Source organism: Diplotaxodon limnothrissa, linkage group LG13, assembly GCF_057381915.1.
Source record: "Diplotaxodon limnothrissa isolate DT_005_m linkage group LG13, D_limnothrissa_male_GT1.1, whole genome shotgun sequence".
Lineage (NCBI taxonomy): Eukaryota > Metazoa > Chordata > Actinopteri > Cichliformes > Cichlidae > Diplotaxodon > Diplotaxodon limnothrissa.
In genome coordinates this window covers 25,464,514-25,483,819 of record NC_140608.1, presented here as the reverse complement: position 1 = coordinate 25,483,819, position 19,306 = coordinate 25,464,514, and the positions used below count along the sequence as shown (strand labels likewise).

The 19,306-nt window shown below is 41.3% G+C and overlaps 1 protein-coding gene across 1 annotated transcript in view; it reads right to left on the bottom strand.

Annotated features, from left to right (window-relative positions):
• The window catches only part of LOC146620376 (stromal membrane-associated protein 1-like), a 155,062-nt gene that overhangs the window by 18,621 nt on the left and 117,135 nt on the right, over positions 1-19,306 (bottom strand). Inside the window, exon 8 of the mRNA XM_085368936.1 lies at positions 18,212-18,333. Within this exon, the coding sequence (XP_085225062.1) occupies positions 18,212-18,333 (122 nt within the window). The remainder of the gene's footprint in view (positions 1-18,211; positions 18,334-19,306) is intronic.

Sequence of the window (19,306 nt, the reverse complement as noted above, 5' to 3'; positions counted from 1 at the left end):
TGCATGAAAATGCCTTTTATTGTTACCTTTGAAGAGCAACAACACATATTCATAATAAACCTCTGTTACCTCGTTCCAATTCAGTAGCCTTGGTCTTAACTGAATGCCCATGTTTTCCTGGAGAGCACATCCATGTTTGACCTCCTGACTTACACTGCAGTAATTCTGCAGTTTAAAGGCAGCAGAGGTTACTAGCCAAGAATCTCATCAATTCAAAGCTTTACAAGAGTAGCTGATTGGCTTTATTTTGAACACTAAGCTAAAATTATCTAAGCTGGAGGGTGAATGCTAACTTTTTTCCACTTGATAAGCGTTAACGTTGGGTTCCTAATTGCATGGCAGGATGCTGTAAACGGACCTGTTGCTAGAAATGTTGTTGTTATTTGGCGCTACATAAATAAAATTGAATTGAAATTGAATCAAAACAACCTGCCTGCTTCATCAACATCAGTAACTTTATTTAACAGGCTCTTCTCTTGTTTGTTATTGATTCCTGCTGACAACTTTTTATATTTTATTCCTGCACAGTTGGTGTGCAGCACCCACAATTTCCGTTGAACATGCACAATGACAATAAAGGGCTAAATATGTGGATTTTCTTAAACCTGGACATAACTGTCCCTATAAAAGTTAAACTGTGCTTTTAAAGGCTGAAGATCAGCTCTTCTCTGACAGCATGGTGGGAGTTTCTAAAATTGACGGCGTCTTCATTAATCCCATGCAAACGTACACCTATCTGGAACAACCCTGACATATTACAAAACAATAATATGATAAACTTTTCAGATTGGAGTGGTAAAGGAATCAAATATTTAGAACATATACTAGAAGGAACAGAATTTATTTCATTTGACGGACTAGTTACACAATATGGGATCAACAAGAAAAGATTTTTAGAATATCAACAAATTAAATCCATAGTAAAAAAGAAATTTAAACCGGGTCAAGTTGAACTACAAACAACACCAAGTGTGGTTCAATTTCTTACTCTTAAACCCCCCAAATTACTATCCAAAATATACAGAATGCTTTCTAAAACAGATGAATCAATATCACTTCCTATTGCAAAATGGGAAGCGGATTTATCAGTTAACTTAGACCAAAACTTCTGGTCTCAGATTTGCTTAAAAACCTTTCATCTAATTAGAAATCCCAGTCTTCAATTAATTCAATACAAAATATTACATAGAGTGCACTATACAGGCCATCGGATGTTCAAGATGGGCTTTACGTCTACCAACAACTGCTCACACTGCCAAACCAATTCACCGGACAATTATATCCACGCTCTTTGGTTCTGTCCACCAGTTCAGACGTTTTGGCGCGAGATATGTGAAGACTTATCGAAGTGTCTGAAATGTAACATTCCAACTTCCCCCTTAGTGTGTTTGTTGGGCAGCTTAGATAATGTCACTTCAGAAAAGAATATCGCCCATATGGTTTTCACTGCCCTATGCATCACCAAGAAAACAGTCCTCATGAACTGGAAAAATAAAAATAATCTTAATTCTAACCAATATAGAAATTATCTATTAGATTACATTAGTCTTGATACAGCCTCTGCCACCACATCAGATCAATTGCTCTGGGCTCCTTTGATCAGCTCCATCACCTAGTGGGGGTGGGGGGTCATAGTTTGGTCCCGCCTTCACTGTTGTGATTGGTGTGGGGGTAGGGACAGGCTTAGGGCGTCGGGGGGTTCCCCGGAGGCATCTTCCTTGGGGGGCTCAACCCGGGGTAGCGGTCATGTCCGGTTAGGGGCTCTGTTGGCTCTCAGGTGACTGTTTCCTCGCGGCTGCGTGCAGCGGGGCTAGGGGAGGGTCTGTGCTGACGGACGTGGGTTACTGACCTGGTAGCCTGGCTGGCCCTGGGTGGGTCCGGGATGGGCGTGAGGTTCTGGGGGCGCTCCGTCACTGGGCTGGGACCCGGACCGGGCCTCGGTCGCTTGGGTCCTGGTTGGTGTGTTGCCGGGGTTGTGGGCGGGTGGGTGCATGGGGGCCCAGCCCTGGAGCAGGGTGCCGCCGGTGCATCGAGCCACCTGGGGGGCTCTTCAACTGGTGGGGGAGATTGTCACATCTTGCAGGAGCTTTCCTCTCCTCAGGAGCTCTCTCTGCAGGAGGGGGAGATACAGGAGAGGTGGAGGAAGATCTCAGCCTGGGTGTTTATTGTCTTATGTAGTCTGGAAGATGAGTGGATGGTGGGGTGGGTGCAGTTTTCTCTGTGGTGGGGTTGGGTGGACTGTCCCGGGCTCTGTGGGGCCGGGAGGCGCTGCTGCACTGGGCCCCGGTCTGGATGGGCCTGGGCCCCCTTTCCCTGGCGGGTCGCGGAGTATGGGGGTGCCTACTGGGGTCAGCGGGGGAGCTGGCCCCAGGGAGGGGTCACTTGCCCCTCCCTTCCTTCCCTCCCCATCTCCAGCTGCCTCCCTCTTCCCGCTCCACCACAACCACCCACACATGCAGGACCTTGGAGTAGGGGTATGTCACCAGGGTGCAGAGGAGGCTACCCCCCCCCCCCCCTGTCCCCTTCTGGCTGCCTCTGCCTCAATTTTATCCCACAACTTAGACATTCACATTACTCACACTCTCATTACACATACATATAGGATCTTGGGGGTGGGCACGATACACGGAGTCCAAAGTACCATCAGGGTGTACACCCCACCCCTGGCATCGTTGCCCACCTCTCAATTTTAAATACACGTAGACATTGAGGGCTAGCAGGAGGGACCATGCGCTTACCTGCTGCTCTCTGGCAGGTAGCTCCATGCCCTCCTGGGTTTTAAATGCACCTTAGAACACACATGCATCAACACTACAATGAGCGGGTGGAGGGAGGTTTGGAGTCTTCTCTCACCCCCATTCTCTGCGACCTGCTGGAGCGGGGGGGCTAGGAGGAGGAGTTGGCCGTCCGACTGCGGTCTGGAGTGTGGGGCCTTCCTGCTGCTGCGGAGTCGGGGCGGTCTGCCTCCCCCCACCGCAGGGAAAAGGGTAACACCACCTGGGTCTGGGTGCAGTTCCCCCCTCCAGGGGCAAGGGCACCTAGACCCGGTTTGTAGAGTACGCTTGGGGAGTGTGATCGTGTGTACAGCGTCTCTTTATGTCTGTCTCCACGTTGGTTGAGTGTGGAGTAAGTGCATATGAGAGCATGAGGGTGGGAATGGATGTTTGTGTCTGTGTGTGCCTGTATGTCTGTGTCTATATGTCAGGTTGGGTATCAGACGCCACTTCTCTGGGGACATCTCAGGCCCTCCAAGGTTTGGAGGCCTATCTCCCCCTACCACCACTTCCCCTGCCAGTGGTGGACCCCCTCAGACATCGGTGCGTTGGTGGTTCTTTGTGTCCGGGGATGGGCGTCCAGGTACACACCGGCTCACTCCTTGGCGGCCGCTTATCGGGGCCTGGAGCCTGGGGCTCGCTCGGGCCACTTCGGAGGTGGGGTGCCCCCGGCCTCTCGGCCTGGGGCTCGGTCACTCAGGCGCGGCTGGCTGCCGGCGGAGCTCACGGGCGCGTCACTGCAACTCCCCCTGGCTTCTGCTCCGCGGCTGCTGAGTGAGCCCTCATCTGGGACTCTCCTCAGCTCTTACTGGGACAGTGGCGCGGCTGCCCCTCTGTTGGTCTTCCTTGGTCTCTTGTGTTCTGGGGGCCTCTGGATGTCTGGAGTTTTGATCTCCTCCATACCTGCTTCATGCCCTGGAGGACGGGGCTGTGGCCCCCCCCACACCCTCTAGCAGATCATTACATGAAGGAACCTTTTAAAAAACAAAAAAACAAGCGCGTCCATGCTCACAGGTGTACACACGGGTGATCACACCCACAAACTACACCCTTTTTGGCTCCTACCTCAAAGCACACTGTGTTCTGTTGATCTTATGTGCTGCACAATAATGTTTAATATTTAGTATTTACTGTCATATTCCCATAAATCATTGTGATGTTGTTTATTCTATTAGTCTTGTTCTCTTATGCTTGTTTTCTTTTTTCTTTCTCAGCAGGTGACCCAGGTGATTGATATATGCATTTTTTTTTCTCTGCCCGTTCTGTTGGTTTTTGTTTTTTGCCCTTCTCCCCCGTCCCTCTTCTCAGCTGTTTCTCTTTCCCTCTTTCTTTCTCCCCTTCTTTCCCCCAGTCAAGTCTGTCCCGTATTCAGTAAGTGAAAATAAAATAAACAATAAAAGGTGAATCAAATGGACCATTACGGCAAGGCTGGGATGGTCAGTTTGGTAAAGTAAATCCGTTGGGCATCTTTGTTTGCCTTTAGACAACAATTCTGATGGCAAAAGAGCCAAACAGGACAGGCAAAAAAAAAAAAAAAAAAAGGCTGAAGATCAGATTTACTAAAACTATTTGATAAACAAATGTTTTGCTGTCATTTTTACTGCTTTTCAGCTTCAACTTGGGTGCCTTCCATATCTGTTTTATTAAGAAAGCAGCTCATTATGCAGTCAGATCCTGGACCGAGCTTAACGCATCACTCCGCCAGAGCTCAGCTGCCATAGTTCAGAGGTGGAATTTCTATGAGATGCTATACTCAGAAAATCAAAGATAACGAAGCAAACGTGGTTTGATTTCGCCTGAGAAAACTGTTTACTCCAAGAATTACAAGAGACTATAATACATTTTAGCTTTTAGGTACTTTCATGTTATTACTATTATGTGGGGAAAACAGTTTTAATGGGAAACAAAAATAACTCAGAGAAATCTTTTTCTCTCCTTGCTCTATCCCCCTTTCACTCCCCACCACATTACTTTGAGTTTTCCAAGTAAAAAATATCTCATAACTGCATTTTTCAGACTCAGGCAGAGGTGAATGAGAGACAGAGGACAGGACGAGGAGAGAAAGTGTGTTTGTGTGAAAGGGAGAGCGAGCGCAAGAAGCTGCGGATAACACAAATCCTCCCCCTCCTACAAGGCTGTAATCGCATTTTTATAATTGACATATGCACAGATAGGCCAGCGCGCCCCGATGCCGGTTAATAGCTGCCCAAATCAGCAGGCTGCCGGCTTCCTCTTTCTTCATGGGCCCGACTAATCACAGCTGTAAAGCAATATCCGCCTGCCGAATCCAAAATTCATTCCTCAGTATGTCTGTGTGCATGTGTAAAAATCAGGGGATGTGTACTGACTGTGAAAACTGTGTTATTGTGTGTATGGCTCATATGTATAGGAGAGGAACGGAAATGAGCCGACGTGTGAGAGGTGGCGCTGCATGTTGGTTTGTGGGGTTTTCTCTCGGGAGTCTGAACCTGTTTATAGAAGACTGATGTGAGTGAGGAAGCATATAATATAATATATATACTCATTATAGATCTAGAAGTGTGCAATAACAGGTAATGTCACAAGGTCATCTAAATCCCATGTGTTTCTGTTTGAGGCTGGAACATTCATAGGTCATTAGTTTTGCAGATTTGTCGCTGACAAAGAAACAAACGTCGTGACTCAATCATCACCAAGCCCTTCAACCAACCCATTAGAGCAGGGCGATATGACCAAAAATATGCTGCCTATGATAGCCGTAATGCTCCGACAATCCATCAAGCGGTGCGGCTTCGTAGCTTAGCAAAGTCGTACTAAAACATTTGACAAATTTTCGAGCGCTGTGTACATAAAATCGTTTCGAGGTCAGTAAACACAACCAGAATTCATACATAAGGCACACGGGATTATAAGGGGCGCTGTTGATTTTCAGAAAAGTCAAAGGATTGATTTTAAGTGTGCCGTATTTTCCAAAAAACACGGTAATAACGACGGCCCACTAGCATGCTCTACCAAAAATAGTGCTTTGTTGTGTATCTGAGGGATGAAAGCTAAACCAGTTCCACACTGAAGTTGCAGCATTTTTACAAACCAGTTCCGTTTCATTCAACGATCCGCTTTCGCCCTCCTCATTCTCCGTCGCTGCCATGCTTTTTTTGCCATGTGCGTATGAAAACAAAGGCACTGAGCGTTTTACCCAAATTCTATCGCAATATTTCATTTTATCGTTGCCCAACATTATACCGGTATTACCGTGAAAGGTATGATATGGCCCAGCCCTATAACCCATGTTTCCATTTTTCAAGCATCAGTGTTAGTTTGAGTGTTTTATTTACAAGCATTTTATGGGTACAGTAACAAATCGATACATTATCATAAACTTAAAATTAATCTATTAAAAACACAAAACTGCCACAGTGACCAAAATAGACACAATAGACTCTTTGCCTAATCATTTTATATACGTGGCTACAGACTGGCGCCACATGGTTTATAATTGGTTTATAATGGAGCACTGTAACAAAAAATAATTTCCCCCAGGGATCAATAAAGTATTCTGATTCTGATTCTGATTCATACACTATGCTTCATAGGTTAGTTTAAATTTAAAGATCACAAAAAGTTCCAACTATATTTGACCATTTAACATATTTCATCATCTCTTTCTCATCAAGTCTTTCACCTACACCACCACTGCTCTCTCTCCTCCTTATTTGCAGCTCATCTTCCTCCTCAACTCAAACATATTCTCCTGATCTGCAGCCCTGACTTCTGTTCAGGGCTTCTGTTCAAGCTTATTTATTCCTGATATTGTTGCAATTACATATCGTCAGCAGACAGATGAACTTGCTGTCTCCGGACAGCTGACAACAAGACAGTGAAGCAATAACAGCTGGTTACAAGCTAATATTATGTTAGCTAGCTAATTTTAGGCTTGAGAGTCCTAAGAATCACGCTTCCCCCTAATGTCCCCATTAAGAGGTTGAACTTCTATGAAACGCACACACACACACACACAAATTTGAAACCTTCTGTCAGCACAAGCTAGAAATGCACAACCCTGACTCAATGGGTCTGTGCAGAGCTAATCTCTGTGCAGGCAGGTAATTGCTCGCTGTCTTAGTTGTTAGATGCTTCAGGAACATCCTTACTGGGAACAACGCAATAAACTTCATAAAGAAGTCATCACACCCTGCGCACTCTCTCTTTGAATATCTGTCCTCTGGCAGACGATACAGGACATTAAAAAAAACACCGCTAGACTTTTGAACAGTTTTCATACAAAGACCATCACCACTTTAAAGGCTGCTGTGAGCTCACCTAAACAATGACTTAAGAATTACATTCACTTTATGTTCACAGCACATGTTAGCACACTGAAATTACTGACTGTGAGAAAAGTTTGTTTTGTTCCATTTTTTTCTTTTCTCATTTATTCTGTTATTACTTTTACTCTTTTATACTTTTCAAGGAGAACCATTTTTTAAGACGTTGTGCAAGAAGCTTCACGTCTGTTGTACTGTGACAAATAAAGTAACCTTGAACTGTGAACAAAGGAAAGAGTGAAACACAATATAAATAATATCAAATGGAGTGGGAATCTTTGGACGTGTGTTACAGTGAGTCAGTGCCTTTAGTAAAACTTCAACAGTAACTCAAAGGTCAAACAGAGAAAAACAAAAACTGTCAGTTTTGATACTGTACTAAGGCAGACCATTAGTTTCAGCTATTAACATCAAAATGAGCTGCGCCTTGAGCTATAAAAGCAGCAAATACACATCACCTTTAACTGCCATTTCAAACATTACCAGCTGGTCTTCTATTGGTTATAATAATTATTTTTGCAGATTTAAGTAGTTTCTTAAAGGATGAAACAGAGTCCAGAGTCAAGGGAGCAAAGAGCCCTGAAGTTTGGACTGCACAATTCCCCTTGTTATCAGATGGTTACACGGGATAACAAGAACACCTTTATCTATCGACCTAAGGATCCGACTTGGTGAATAGGGGTGGAGTAGATTAACAAAATAAGTGGGGGCTTCACCTCATAGGGAATAAAGGTAAAAACCAAGGTTTTAAACTGACTCTAAATCTGACCTGGGAAGCCAGTGCAGACGATTAGTAGATGCCCCGCTCGACCTCCTGAGCTACAGCTGCCCCTATTATGAATGAGACTTAAAAGCCTTAAAGCAACATTCTGGACAAATAGAGGAGATTAACAGACATTTTAGACAGACAAGAAAATAGACTATTACAAAAATCCAAGCAGAATGAGATAAAAGGCAAGACTGAGCACCTGCAGTTCATGTTTTGAGACAACAATCCTGAGTTTAGCAATTCTTAAATGGAAAAAGGAAGAGACTTGATTTGGGTGTTAAAAGTACAAAAAAAAAAAAAAATCCAAATTGAACCAAAGATTCTATACATTAGCTTTCACAGTAAATGTGAAAGACCCCAGACATTGTCTAATTTAGGGAATAATGGTGTGTGACATGATAAGTAGAGATTTTGTGTTGTCTGTGTTAAGCTGGAAAAGGTTATTTGCAATCCAACCATCGACTGCATTAAATCAATCAATTCATTGTTAATAATTTATCCAATTTGTAAGGTTTAAATGAGAGGTACAGTTAAATGTTGTCAGTGCACAAATGATAAGAAATGGTTTTAAAACTACTAATGAAATGAAAATAACAAGAAACTTCAACCAGATCCTGGAACGCAACACGATGCAGCCACATCTGACCAAAGATTGACCACTGAGACCAAAAGTGTTCTATCAGCAAGCAATGAAGTGAACCACTCCAAGAGATGGACCTACCCACTATGTGGTGTTAAGATTTATTGATCCACAATGCTTGATAATTAGATCATTAATACTTATACATCGACAATTTTTAAAACTAAATTATACAGTCTAAAGTCCATACGAGTCAATATGAGTAGCACTCAGTGGCTGTTCAGTTATATATGTATATATGTATGTATGCAGACTGAAAGAAAAACCTACAGATACAACTCAGCGTAGCACTGTATGCACTATTTTAGTGAAAAAGAAAGTAAAAACATGAGATAAAAATGCCAAACATAACTGAGTCCTGTTTACTTTCAATATGTTGCATCAAGGTAACAAAATATACAGTAAGCAGTATAGTGATGTACCGGGAAGAAAAGGAGCGTAAACCACAGCAGGAAAGACACCTTTGAAGGATGAAGAGGAAGGATAAATAGAAACAGTGCTGTGTGTGCAGATTCAAGGCAAATATATTCTTGTGAGTGAATGAATCGTGAGCACCTGCGGAAAGAGAAGAAAATGGAAGTACAGGGGTGATGGGAGACATACGGAGGGGATAATAGAGCATAAAATCAGTTGGGGGAAAAAGGTCTAAGGTGTAGGCAAACAGAGGGCAAACTGTGGTTGGTGCGGAAACGGGAAAACAGTGTAGAGAAGAAACTAAAATACGACTGCATCACTTGTATAACACTTATTGACTTATATCTTATGTAAATCTCACACACTGAGTCAATGACTGTTTCAGTTACAGATAAATACGACAGCTACAGTGTGTCAAATAACTGACTCATGTAGCTTTCACTGCTCTGTTAATGGCTTTCATTAATTGCATTTGTACAGAAAATAAATTTTTAAATTTACAGAGTAGCATTACACAGTGCCACCAGTCTCCAGGAATGTCAGTGGGACATTGTTTTCTGGAATAATGAATATGTTGTTCATGTCTTCTCTATTAACTGTTTAATTAGAGATGCTATTCAAGAAAAAAAAACTGAGACTATTAAGGAAACTAGAAAACCATCAATCCTGTTGGTCCTGGCTGATGAACAAAGGCAGACATCTTTTAACTTTGTCTGACTGTCAGCTTTAAATTAACAGTTGCAATCAGATGTGGGGTTGGGTGTAGCTGTATGGATAACCTGCACAGCTACTCGAGGCTTTTGAGGAAATAATCAGCTCAACTAATTTGGGTCAACTGGCCCTGGGAGGGGCCTTGAGGCTTCCTAATACATCAGATATGTTGGGGCAGAGTGAGAGCACAAGGTTCAAGATGAAGTCTGCCATCCTGGTTGGGTAGAGAGATAACATGGAGGTCACCCTGTTTGCATGTTCCCTTATAAATGAGAGAAAGTCTGAAAAGGATAAAGCAGCACTGACTTTGCCAATGTCATCCTAAAGAACATCAAAGTAATTTTCTCCAAATACCAACGCAAAGCAACGTTATTAACACCACACTAAACTACATGTAACATATAAAACATCCAGTTTTTACAATACATGTGTATGCCTTGAAAAAATAGTCAATATTCAAAAGTAATTTCAAAGCCATTTCTTGGCCGTGGAGTAAATGCCTGATTAACAGGCAGAAAGCTAACATCATTCGCTTACATTAGACTGTTTATCACTGTTGCTCTTACATGTTTGATTCTGTAAAAGACTAAATAAAGACACATCCCTCCAAACTACACAAGCACCAACTACAAATCCACCACCTGCCTTCTTAGTTTTGCTACGACTGGGAAGTAAAGACACAGATGGCATCTAACCATTAAACTCCAGCAATCTTGACTGCATTTGTGTCTTCTGTGTATGCTATTTTATGCATACACAGAAGACACGACGAATCCATGCAGAGCAGAATTCGGCGAATACTCAGTGAGCATATCCAAAATGCAGTTTTAGATAGATAAAATTGAATTGTTATTATTTAAGCAAGACTTATCAATAATTACATTTTTCTTATCATAATTACTTATCATAATTACATTACTTGACAGAAATACATTTTTATTTCCAAAGCAATGTGTGAACAGATATCTACAGTGTACGTTTGAAGTAGCAAGGATGAAATTGAATTTTAGATAATTGATTTTTATAATAGTGGCTGTAAAGTTGTCAATTATTATTAATTCAAACTCCAACTAGTCAAAACCAAATAACAGACATAAGGATATGAGGAAGAAGGTTGTAAAGACTTCAGGAAGAAGTTGAGACAAGCTTCAGGTCGTAGGGAAGAGTTGCTAGTTGTCTGGGAAAGTACAACTAAAACGAGGGAGAATACAGGGAAGGTATGTTGTGTATCCTCTGGACAGAGGAAAGAAGACAAGGACACTAAATGGAGGAATGAGGAAGTACAGAGAAAAAATTTAAGGAAAATGAAAAAGTGCAATTGTCCTGAAGAAGAAGAAATTAGACAGGAGTACCAGGATGCTAGGAGATGTCTAGGAGAGACAGCAGTGGACCTTTTAACCAGATTGTTAATACAACCCTGGAGAGCGAGAGGACACCTGAGGAATTGAGAAGAAGTGTACTGGTAGTGATGAAGGGTGATGTGCAGAGAGGTAAAGTTGATATGTGAGAAAGAGTGTGGCGCAGTGAGATATGTACCTGCCTTGAGTACCAGAAGGGCCAGGTTCGTAAAGTTGATATGGGAGAGAGGTTGACGCTAGGTTAAGAAGAGAGGTGACGATCAGTGAGCAGCAGTATGGCTTCATGCTGAGAAAGAGCACTACAGATGTGATGTTTGCTGAGAGAGTGTTGATGGAGGAGTGCAGAGAAGGTCTGGCGTGTCTCTATAGACACATTCGAGAGAAAGCAACGAGAGGAACTGTGGTACTGCATGAGGAAGTCAGGAGCAGCAGAAAAGTATGTGACGTGTATGATGAGAGTGAGATAGTGGTGAAATGTGTGGTAGGAGTGACAGATGGGTTTAAGGTGGGGTGGGGTTGCATCAGAGACTGGCTCTGAGCCCCTTCATGTTTGCAGTAATAACAGACAGGCTGACAGACGAGGTTAGGCAGAAGTCTCCATGGATTATGATGTTTGCGCGGCCGACTTTGTGCTACCTTTCTCTCACCTATCGTCACTTTAAGTTACCGAATATCATTCTGTTCTCTGATCTGATTGGATAGTTAGTTACAGCTGTTGTCAGAGCAGATAATGTCCTAGAGGGGTTAATGATAAAAACGAAACTGTTGATATCTGCAGCTGTTACTGGGCAGCATTCGATGTCTTCTAAACACAATCGTGAAAAAAAACTATGTGAAAAAAAATAATAAAGAAAATATTTTGCAATATCTGCCAACTCAAGCACTTTCCAGAGTCTAGATATTTTCTGCATCAGGAATAGAAAGCAGAGACAGATTCAGGCTCAGCAACGACAAAATGGGAACCAAGGAAGAAACGCCTGCTCCTCTGTTTAAAGAAGCAAGGCAAACAAAAGTAAACACAACATGTGGTGACTGTTTGACAGCCGGGTTAAGGCAGGAATTCATTTCTTCCTAAAACACTTGATGAAATTTAAAAACTTCTATAGCTTTCTAACTGCTACATTACTGCTAATATCATTATTTTTGTGAGCCCCCTACATATATGGACAGATTATACTTTATATAAACTAGATATTAATCTATAAACTACTGTTATAGCTTTGGCAATATTGTTTATGGAAACTGTGATGCCTATAAAGTATAAAGGCCCACTGAGCTGAAGCTGTTCTCCCAAGTGAGAAACACTGCCAGAAATTGCCTCTAACAAATTTGCAGAAGCTTGATTCCAAACTGGGAAATGCAAAAGAAACATGCAAAAGAAAAGAATAAGACAGGACTTCTTTGGGTTTTTTTTCTAAACAGACATTTCACCTCTTATCATCTTGAAAAAAACCTTAAAGAAGTCGATTAGCCTTCTATTCAGGCTCCTGAGACTACCACCACCTGGATGCCTGAGGACCTACACAAACACTAATGCTATGTTTACTTTACATCAGCTCATTAATGGTCTTCATGTCCTCTCTGACACCTTTCTTCCCGTTTGACCTGAAGGAGAGCAGCATCCACTGCTTTACATGCAACCACACCAGAGCTTCACTGACCGAGCAAAAAAACCCCAAAAAACCAAACTGTGATTCATGAATATATGGAAATAAGCCAACGTGTGAGGCAGAAGCACCAGTGCAGTAGATGGAGTCACAGAGGAGGTGAGCATGGAGGGGAGATTATAGGGCAAGTGGGATGGTTCAATGTATGTGGGTGTTCCAAGGTCACAGTTCATGACATACCTGTGTGTTTACCATATATTTGACATGTAGCACTGTGCTGCTGCAAGTATGCAGACACTGTCCATTTATATAAATAGACATTATGTGGTTCTGCCTGACAGTGTGAGTTCTCATTTCCATGTGAATCAAAGGTCAAAGGTCACACTTGAAAGACGCCTACCGCATTTTAAACTGAACAGTTCCTTGAAAATGTTTAATTCAACACAACTTCCCCATCCTCATGAGAGCAGTCGCTGACAAAGTAGCAGAGGAAAGGAGGAAAAATGAAGTCAAGCATCAACCTCTTTTCCAATTTTCTTTTGTTCTCATTCTGATGAACATCCTGTTTGTTTACCCAGAAAATGAAAATCCCAATATGGCTGCAGACACCCACTGGACAACAGCTTCATCTCTGCTCTTCATCCTTCATTTACTTTATTTTTTTGCTCTCTCCTCGTCCTTAATCATCTTCCCAAGTTTCAATTATTTTGCAGAAATATGTAAAAATGCTCTTAATGATTTGAGAAAAACAGCACATAAATATTTCATTTCAACATCTCTAACTAATATTGTCATCATGATTGAAAAGGTAATTATTTTCTTTAAACCCCGGTGAGTATTCATGGAGCACATTTCAGGCTTTTCCCAGGCTCACATCTTTGGGGTTGACTGTGCATGGTGGCACACATGATTTCTTGGTAACGAAAATGTAATGAGACTATTAACTTATTTGAGTTATTATAATTCTGTTTTGTTTTTTTTATTAGTTTTTATTTTTATTTTGTTTGAACTTTTTGTTTTTAATTCAGTTTAGTTTCAGTTAGTTTGTGCAGGTTTGGCAGGGATAGCTCAGTAGGTAGAGTGGTTGCCCCATGATCGGAAGGTCGGGGGTTCGATTCCCCTTAACAGCTACCCTGAGGTACCCCTGAGCAAGGTACCGTCCCTACACACTGCTCCCCGGGCGCCCAATGGCTGCCCACTGCTTCACTGAGTGAATGGGTTAAATGCAGAGAGCAATTTCCCCACGGGGCTCAATAAAGTACAATAATGTACTTTCTTCTTCTTCTTTTATAACCCTAACCCAACATCACCATCCTCCTCAGTTTGTGATAACAAATTTGACCTAATTAATACAAACTAAAAGAAAACAGCATTTCTTCTATAATTGAATTTAATTTTTGGTTGTTTTCCAAGTTCACAAAATCTTTTCGGCTAGGTAAATTTTTTTAAAAGGTCTAGTTTTGATTGTTTTATTACCCAAAATGTTTTTTCATATCTAGTTTTAGTTATTCGTTTGGTTAACTAAATTAAATGTATGTTTACTACAACCTATTTTGAAAAACAGCAAACAACCAAATAGAGTTAAAAGAATTCAGAAGGGGAGATTTTTTTTGGAGGCTCTATGAATCTTTCCATTCAGTGATGCCTCTCTTTCTGCAATAGGTGATGCTTTGATGTTTGAGCCAAAGCCTGCAAGGTACAAAGGTGCTGAGGATGCAAAACAAGCGTGCACCACAGAGTTGACAGTTGATCTGAGGTGTTTGTGCAGACATGCTGTGTTTGGTGGGGCTCTGCATTATGACCAAACAACTCCGTTCTGATCTCGCCTGTCTAAAAGAAATTGCTCTAGAAAGCTTGTGGTTTGTTCAGATGCAACTCAGCAGACCTAAGCTGTGCTGTCGTGTTCATTTTAGAGTGAGGAGGCTCTCTCCTGGCAACCCTTCCCAACAAACCATATTCATTAAGTCTTTTTCTAATTTTACTGTCATAGACTTTAACATTTAACATGCTAACCGAGCCATGGAGAGTCAGAGGTGTCGCTCTTGGGTTTTTTGCAATTTGAGCATAACAGGATTTGACTTTGAGGTGAATTTGCTGGGATGTCCAGTCCTGGGAAGTTTGGCACATCCAGGTGCATTAACATGATGCCACAAACCATCAAACTGTCACAACTCTTCTTTTATAGATGTTTTCACACTTACAAATAATCAAGACTATTTGATAAGTAACACATGGCTTCTACTTCAGGGCTCGCAAAATCGCTAGCCTGACGTCCCGGGCTAGCGATTCTTCCAGTCGGGCTACCAAAATCTAACTCAGCCCTGCTGTCATAGGAAGGAAAATATATGTCAATGCTTTGCATTCTTTCGCAAATGTAGCTGGGTAATTATGCCATCGGCATCGATGAGCCACTGTCAATATGTGACATATTGAGATCGCGTTTGAATTTGCGCTTGTTTTTTGCTTTCACTTTGCGATCGTGCGAACTGTGTATAGGGAGTGGCAGAGGGTGACAGATTAATTGCGCACCAATTCCTCTGGCATCGTCTTATCACTCAGTAGCTTACTATTCAAACGTGACAAGTGAAATCTCTGGCAACAAGCTTAAACATGTGATAGAGGTTGATTGCGCAGAGAATCGCTGACCGTTATGTGTGCATGTGTAAAGACAGATGAATTTATGCAGGTATTTTAGTTCTGCAGAGCGAAATAATAAAGGTCAGGGTGAAGAAGGGACAGCCAAAGAAAAGCTTACCACAAAACGCAAAAGTTAGGACAAATCAGACTATGAGGCAAAAAGAAAGCGCAGCTTTTTTTGGTTTCATGGACAAACGAATTTCTGTGGCTGGAATATGACGAGCTGTGTTGTGAGTTTCCCTCGATGTCTGAGTCGACAAGCGCCTTTGTTACTGGGAATATTATACTTTAATGTATAATACAGAGGTGTGGACTCGAGTCACATGACTTGGACTCGAGTCAGACTCGAGTCATTAATTTTATGACTTTAGACTTGACTTGAAAAAATGTTCTAAGACTTGTGACTTGACTTGGACTTTTACACCAATGACTTGGGACTTGAATTGGACTTGAATCGGTTTACTTGAAAAGACTTGATATTTTACCCCAAATATAAAATTTAACATGCATATTATATAGAGATTGAAAATGTGACGTCATTCACGGGTAGAACCGCAAAGGATTCTGGGAACTCGTGGCAAGCGGTACTAGCGCACGCAGGCTTTCAATTAAAATCAGTTATACAGCGATAAAAAGAAACACAAAAATGTCAAGAAGCTGTTGTATTATTAACTGCAATAGCCGGTCGCATGACAGCCACGGGAAGCCGACGAGTAAAGAGATCGGTTGTTATCGGATTACGTCGTTGAGGAGAAATTGTTCGAGCCATGTTTCCGAAGTAACAAAGGCGACTGGATTGCAGCCATTCAAAGACCAAATATAACGTCCCAGAACACTCCAGCTCACAGGTTAGTCTGCTCCAAGCATTTACACAAAGGTCAGTCTGCTGTTGTAGTTAATGCGTCATTTTTCTTAACATAATTGGTGATATAGGTTACAAGCAAGTCTGGCGCTGAACAGAAATTGTCGCGCTATGCTCCTTTATTTATTGTGCATAAATAGTGAATTGTCCTGACACAATATTGTGTTTCGCTTCTGTTATTATGGTACATTGACAAAAACATATACTTTTATTCACAGGATAAAACAGGTTTTTTGTATCACTAATTGCCCAGTACGATTACAGCATACAATATTATTGTCACTGCTACATTTCTGTGATGGGTACCAGAAATCATTTCCACTGCTAATTAATTACCGTTGAGCTCAAAGGTCCTATTAATAAACGGTTAACGAATGTGTATTTATGACGACGATTTGTGAGACTGGTAAACTTATGATACGTACGATGGTCTTTACTTTCTACACGGTGCATTTCATGGTCCCTGCACCCATCTGTCGGTAAACTGTACCTGGGCTTGTTGCAGTGACCTGAAGTTACTAAACTTCATGAGTGTATGCACTCACTCCAAGAACCGTATGATTATAAATATGCATATAAATATGCTACGATGAGATAGCTGACTTCATCTAACTAGCAAATGTTGTCCAGGCTACGTTGGTGATACAGTTTTTTTTAATGTGTATGATATTTTTGTCATGCGATTTTAAAGCCGGTCCTACAACCGCATCCAAGAATAACATGCAGCTTATCTCAGAACTGTCGGTGAAAATTATTCTTGGAGCTAGGTTTAATTGAGCTGCATTTTAAAGAGGTGCAATTTCACAATTTGTGTATATTTTCTACGTTCACTATTTTGTCATGTGTTGAGAAAAACACAGATTTAAAAATTACATGGTCTAATATTTACATTTAGCATATAACTGCAACATTATTTTTTTTTGGTTTTTTTAAAGACTCGAAAGGACTTGAAATTCAAAATTTCAGACTTGTGACTTGACTCGGACTTTTACACCAGTGACTTGAGACTCGACTCTGACTTGCCTGACATTACTTGAGACTTGACTTGAGACTTGAGGATAAAGACTTGAGACTTACTTGAGACTTGCAAAACAATGACTTGGTCCCACCTCTGGTATAATATTGTAAAGGAAACAAAACATCAATCAAAAAATTGTTCTCTTTTTTTACTCAGGCTACTTAAATTTATTCTGGGCTACCAAAAACTGAAGAGTGCCTGCCCGAAGGGCTACCAGAGATATTGAGAACCCTGTACTTACCTTCTTAATTCCTACGGACACACCAAAAGTGTACTTTTTCACTAGTTTTTCACATTGCTGTAAAAACTCTTTTTCACAACTGTACTGCTCATTTTTTGCTAAATGTATTATTTATAATAGCTGAATGTGAAGTCAACTTTCCAAACACTCATAACAATTACATGTGTTTACCAAACATTAAAAGGCTAGAGTGATGAACACAACAGCTCACATGAACAGTTCAGACTGTGTAGCTCACATAAACATGTAGCACCTGGTGACAGATCCAGGCTATGAAACTGACGTTTTCAACCTCAAACAGTATTTGTTAGTATTCTGAATTATGACAGATATCATTAAAATCTGAAAAATGGTCTTTTAAAATGCCAGTTTTTGAGAGACCGGACTAAATCTAAGTACTTTCAATCTTTATTATTCCCTATCAGGCATATCTTTGACCAATATGGTTGTGGTCAGTCACAGATTCAACCAACAGGTAAAAAGTAGTGTTATACATTTTTGTGTCATTCTACATTTGAATTATTTAGTGTCTTTCATCGCCATTAATTAGATACCATCTTAAAGAAGAAAACAACAAATTCAGTGATGGCGTTCGCTTGCGTTCCATCACTCCCAGCTGTTGTCTTCACTGTAGCAGCTTGCCGTTATTGCTCCCTGTCAGACAAACACACACTCTCCTTTGAAGGACACTGGTCAAATTAATTCAATAAAAGAGAGTCTACGGGGTTTGCTTTGATATGATCCTCAGAGAGTGTGTGTTGCCACGTACAAGGCGGATGGTGTGTTTGCTGTGTGTGTTTTCTCTGCAGACTCTGTGTGTTGCAGCCTGCCTGCAGTGATAAGCAGCTGATGAAAGACAGAGAGAGAGTGCATTACCTGGGCCTGCTGTGTGTTGTTGGATGAGGGGAGTGGGTTGGAGACCATTGGTCCAAAGATATCCAGTTCATCACCAATTGGTGCAGCACCCCCTGAGCCCTTCTCACCCCCCTCTGGAGCATCTAAGAGAGAAACAGGGATAGAAAGACATGTACAGTATCTCCCAAAAATATTTGACAGAAGCAAACAGATCAAGAATAAAAGCAACTCTAGCAACTTCTAAAAACTAATAAAACTTCGGGCTGGATGTCTAAGTGAGGTATATACACAACAATCATGCATATGCTTGTTTTTTTGTTTTAAAAATCCTCACATAAATTGGTATTTATAAAGAAAGAATGTGGAGCAACAATCTACATATGCACAGGCTATTTTTAGAGTATGCTGACATTAAATGAACTGTATTAAATAACAAAATGCCAAAACAAAATGGCATCTTTTTTTTTTTTTTAATGGGGACACCACAAGCACACTTGTCAAGTAAAAATTTCACTAAATAGTTTGATATGTGGCACATAATTAACACAAATACACAAAGATATATATATTTGTCTGTAGTAGGACAGAAAGCTGCATCCAAGGACAGTTTTCAGTCTGAAACGATTGTGTTTTACTGTTTAGTCTCATGTCCTTTAGCATCTTTGCTTTGAATTAACTGCCTTCTGTAAAAGCATCTTTTGGCTAACATGGTTGACATCATTATCCGGCTGAGACATCCACCTTGCTGCTTGAACTAGGAGTTGCTTGCATTCACACTCTGCAGGTTTTGATGCCATCAGTAAATACAAATTCACCTTAACCAGTAATCTCTGGGTCTGAAAATGAAGCTAATAAGACACAGTTAAAAACTGCAACATGATTTTTAACATTAACAACTTGTTAAATTCTCACAACTTCACAACAGAATTAAGTTGTTTACAGGCTGAAACAAAAACTGGTCTTTTTGCTCATAGTCACATATCCTACTGGCTGTAGGTCAGGTTCTGTTCTCTGCACAAACAAATGGTGCTTGCCTATTGTTCAAGCTCACCCTCCTGTTATGGTTCTTAACCCTGTTGATGGATTAAGAGGTATAGAAGGCTCTTAACTGGTTTC